Below are 5269 nucleotides of genomic sequence, written 5' to 3'. Positions count from 1 at the left end.
TAAAGAGCATCACATCTGAAACTTACTCTCAATTTACACGGAAAAAAACAAAAACAAAAAACAAAAAAACTGAGCAATGACTCCTGAGTAGCAATTGGCACATGCTATCACTCAGATCTTAATTTCTGATGCCATTTCCCAACTAAAAGGAAGCAGGATTCCTTGAAGAAATGGCCAATTTCAGCGATGGGGCAGGAAAAAGCCAAATGAACCTGAAACATTTTCACGTGCCAAAAAGGGAAGACTGTGTTTGTAAGATTATGGAAACATGTCTAAAGGACACAGCTTAAAGACACTCACCTTCCCCAAGCTGGGGCGATTTGAGCATCAAAATAAACCCTGACAGTAACAATTTGCAACTCTTTCAATAATATAAGAATCCATGCATTCATATGGATCAATAAATAGGAAAAGCACTTTCTTATGATAAATGAAAACTCATAAATATAGGTAGAGTAATGATAGAAATCATCATTTGCAGCCAAAGTAACCACTGATTTAGGGAAGACTCATAATGCTTGAGAAAATAAGTAGATGAAAGCTTGATGAGGAATAGTATATTTTCATCACCTCAAAGTACCTCCCCATAATGTACTTATTAATTATAAAAAGAAAGATAGTAACTTTGTAGTGAAGAGATTTGGCAGGCCCCACCTTAATCAAGTGATCAAAGTCTACATGTCCAATAATGAGATACGTAGGATTCTGATTTAATGCACTGAGAAGCACCCAGCACCACTTCTGTCCTATTTCTGCCAAGTGTGCTGAGGAAACTTGAAACAAATCCAAATTATGGAACATTTCAGAAAATAACTGGCCTCCACTTTTCTAAAAGGAAGGAAGGGAGGGAGAGAGAGATTCTGATTGAGGAAGGAAGGAAGGGAAAAAAGGAAGAAAGAAAGTCATTAGCATGAAAGACAAAGGATTAAAGGATTGTGAATGAGTGACAAATGGATGCAATGCTTGATCTTGGATAGTATTCTGGACTGCAAGTGATTTACTATCAAGACATTATTGAGACAAAGGATGAAATTGGAATAAGGATTATAGATTAGATTGTATTATTGTGATAATGTTATGTTTCCTGAATTTGAAAACTAAACTGTGGTTGTATAAGAGAATGTCTTTGTTATTAGGAAATACCCTCAAAAGTATTTAGGGATAAAAAGCATCATGTCTGAAACTTACTCTCAAGTTACACACACACACACACACACACACACACACACACGCACTGAAAGAGAGTGAATATAAGCAAAATGTTAACAATTGGTGAATCTGAGGAAAGGGTAGAAGGTTTTCACACTACTCTTGCAAATCATCTGTAAGTCTGAAGTTATTTCCAAATAAATTTTTTTATAATTCAATAAGAAGACAGTGTAACTTAAAAATGTTGATTAATGTACCACCTAAAAAGTATACCATAGTTTCATAAAAAATTGTTTCAGATGTCTATACACCCCTTCCAAATGTCAAGAAGGTTGTAGTGAAGAGGTAGGTAAAGACAAGTGGTCTTTACTTGGGGAGTGGGGTGGGTGGTCACTGTCACAACCATGGGAAGGGTTAACGCACAGGTCAGGATTCAGGCTGGGCCCACAGTAGCTGAAGAGGACCCAAGTCACCCAATATGGAGGGCAGTTCTCAAGTCACCATGTCATGCTCCTCCTGAAATCTGATATGCTTATACTGATTTCATTTTTCCCCTTATAGTAACCATATTCAACCTAGTATCTTGTAGTAACCTGTTTGGCATTCAGATACCCACATAGCTCTGAGGAAAAGAAATGCAGCAATTTTAAAACAAGAGAGAGAGGGAGAATGACTCTTCAGTAAAATTCAGTTTTTAAATTTCTGATTATATTTTTATAGTCAAAAGTCTTTGATTAACAAGGAAAATAACATTTTTAGTTTGCATTTGGAAATACACTTTCATTAATTTACCTGAGATTCTTTTCTATGGCCTAAACAAATATTGGGTTGTGAAAACTGTGACAGGTCGTAATGAAGTAGATTAAGACATTTCTTATATTTATAGTTTCCTAGAATGAAATAAACGTTGTAATCTTTTTATAGAACAAGCTCACAGCAGGCCATGATTTGATTTTCTACCTGTCCAAGTTTTACATTTCTTTAAGTGGTAATGTATTTCTATGAAACAAGATGATAAGGCAGAAGTCATCCCTGAGATATTTATAATAGTACTTAGAGCAAACTTGTCACAGGCTCTTCTGAAAGGTTGTTTTGGGTCCTGAGGAGATATATTTAGTAACTGTATTGAATAAGTTGTCATATCATACAACATTTCATTGATTTATTTGTATTATTTTTGTATCTTACTGCAGGCAGAGAATTCAGCATTGGCTTTGGAAAATGAAAATCAAAGGGAACAGTATGAGAGATGTCTTGATGAGGTAAGTGGAATGGAGAGGTTCTTGATAAGAGGCCGCACTATTTAAAAGGATTTCCTTAGTCAGATCTTCAAAATGTGTCTGTTCCAGCCTTCACACAACAGTAGCATTTTGTCCTCAAAGTAAGGGTATAAACGTGTGCACATTGAGAAGGAAGGTCAGCCAGTCTCTCTCCCTACCCCCTCCCTCTCTCCTCTTCTCACTATTTCATTGTACAGGCGTCTGTAAAGTCCTCTGGGTATTGTTGAATATTCTTGGGGCACAGTTGGGGTATATGCTTCACTGTATGATAAATTCCTTCTGTCCAGCAAGCATGATCTCAGCCTGTGAATGACAAACGCCGTGTCAGGTTGTTACATCTCGAACTGGATGCCATTTCTGAAAAAGCAAATGCTTGATAGAGTGGGTGGGGATGATGTTCATAGCTGTCAACCAGAGCGGAAAAATCAGTATACAGACAACAAGCAAAGAAGAGAAAGAGAAGTGAAGAAGAAAATTTGAGAATGGAAGAAGACAGGGCCCATGCATGAGTAAACTTAAAAAATATTATTTGATGATAACAAAGAGATGAAGGCGAAGGTGATGGACATTTCAGAATTCCTGAAAGGTGAGCAGAAAATTGAAGTGTACCCCGGACCCTTATTCTTCTCTCAGCCATTTCCCTCGCACTCTTGTCAGGGATTGTGCCATCAATACATGTGAGATGTGATCGAAAAACACAGTGAATGTTTAAATAAAAAAAATGTATTACAGTGAAAGACACATTGCCATTAATCCCCCTCAAAATACCCCCCCCCTCATTTCAAACACACTTATCCCACTGTTCTTGTAACTTTCTGAAGCAGGTCTGGAAGTCCTCTTTCATGAGTGTCTTTTACTTCATCCTCCATCATGACAATGTTCTGTGTCACACATGGTTTCTGGTATGGGCAATTTCTGTCAAATAAAAACATTACAGTGTGTCCTCATCCACCTTATTCACTGGATCTGGCACCGTGTAACTTCTGGCTCTTCCCCAAAGTCAAAATGACCATGAAAAAGTAAACGTTTTGAATCAATTCAGGACACTGAAGCAGCCACAACAGCACAACTAAAGACACTCACGAAAGAGGACTTCCAGAATTGCATCAGAAAGTGGCAAGGATAATGGGGTAATTGTATTTGAAGTGAGGGGGAGTATCTTAAGGAGGTTTAATGGCAGTGTATCTTTTACTGTAATACATNAGCATGGAAAGAACATGGCAGAATCTCCCCTGAAGGATAGAGTGTTGGGGAGGATGGGTTACTAAAACAGGGATTTGAGCCTTAGCCCAGGGGAACCAGGCTGAAGCCAAGTATTAAAACTGAAACCTGAGGAAGAAACAGGGTTTTGAATCCTGGGACTTGAACTATAATTAGATCAAAGTGATCTGACAGTAGCAAGAGCAATTCCAAACAGATTGGCCCTCAACACTTTTCCTTAATTTTTCTGTCCTCTCCTAGTTCAGTCACTTCATTGCTAAGTAACAAAGTGGCCTAAATCTGAAACTTTCCATATACCTGCCCAAAAAAGGAAAAAAAAAATTCAAATCATCAGAAGAACAAATACAGTCACACGTAACCCACAGCTTCTGCATTCCCAGAAAACAGAACACTAAAGCTTCAGATTTTTGCACATAGAAAAATAAACACCAAATGCCCACAGAATGTTGGCAGTAAGCCTGTGTGTCCCAGGGGAGGGTGGTCGCAGAGGGTGTGAAGAAAGATATCCCGGAACGAGGCAGTCCGACAGCAGGTGCTCAGGACTGACCACAGGTGCAGAATGGTGGTTCCCGGGGTTGGCTGTAGGGCGGAGCTTGAAAGTGTGCAGGGCCTGAGGTGGCTGCCTCAGAGAGGCCATGTTTCTGGGAGAAGGACTCAAAAGGGGAGGTGCCATTTGGAGGTGTGTTTATGAAAGGAAAAAGGAAGAGGAAAAATTTCAAGATGCTATAGAAGTAAAAAAGAATAATAAGACCAACCTCCATGAGCATCATCCATTAAAGAGGCTGAAATAAGGATACAGGCATGAGTGAAAGAATAGTACGTGACCATGATATGCTCTGATAAAGTAGAAAGAATGCAATGAGAGAATTGGTAGGAAAAAGGAGTTAGAGGGCAACGTTGATTATTGCAAATGCAATAGGAAGGAGTGAAATCATTTTTAACTAGATAGTAACAAATAAAGTAAGACAAAATAAAGAGGAATAATGAACACTATTAAAGAACCAGCAAGGAGTGGCCGGTTAGCTCAGTTTTTTAGAGTGCAGTGCTCATAACAACAAAGTTGCCAGTTCGATCCCCACATGGGCCACTGAGCTGTGCCCTCCACAACCAGATGGAAATCACTACTTGACTTGGAGCTGATGGGGCCTGGAAAAACACACTGTTCCCCAATACAATACAATACAATACAATGCAATACAATAACCTGCAAGATGTGGATATGAATGAGGTAAAGAGGTAGAAATAGGAGTGACACTTTGCTAAGTATACCTTTTTAATATGGTTTTCACTTTTGGAATCACGTTAATGCTTTCCATATTCAAAAAATAAAATGAAACCACAAGAAGAGAAGTTAAATTTGAATACTATCAGAAACAAATGAATTGAACTGAATTCCAAGTGAATAGCACAACCACACTGAAGTGTTGTGGGGGAGTGGAAAGTCTGGTAACTTCTAAACACAGTATTTTTGCTATATACCTGCAGTCTAAAAAAAAACGTGGTGACTTCTTCATACTACATTTTGTAGTGTTAACAACTTTGTATGCATTGTAGATTAAAAAAATAAGTAAATATAATGATGTTGGCAGCCCATGCTCTAGAAAAAGGGAGATACAAAT

At 38.3% G+C, this 5269-nt stretch overlaps 1 protein-coding gene across 1 annotated transcript in view; it reads left to right on the top strand.

Moving 5' to 3' along the window:
• The window catches only part of NCKAP5 (NCK associated protein 5), a 940156-nt gene that overhangs the window by 688560 nt on the left and 246327 nt on the right, over positions 1 to 5269 (top strand). Inside the window, exon 10 of the mRNA XM_019667544.1 lies at positions 2343 to 2411. Within this exon, the coding sequence (XP_019523089.1) occupies positions 2343 to 2411 (69 nt within the window). The remainder of the gene's footprint in view (positions 1 to 2342; positions 2412 to 5269) is intronic.

Source organism: Hipposideros armiger, unplaced genomic scaffold (genome assembly GCF_001890085.2).
Source record: "Hipposideros armiger isolate ML-2016 unplaced genomic scaffold, ASM189008v1 scaffold_500, whole genome shotgun sequence".
Lineage (NCBI taxonomy): Eukaryota > Metazoa > Chordata > Mammalia > Chiroptera > Hipposideridae > Hipposideros > Hipposideros armiger.
This window is presented reverse-complemented; position numbering and strand designations above follow the sequence as displayed.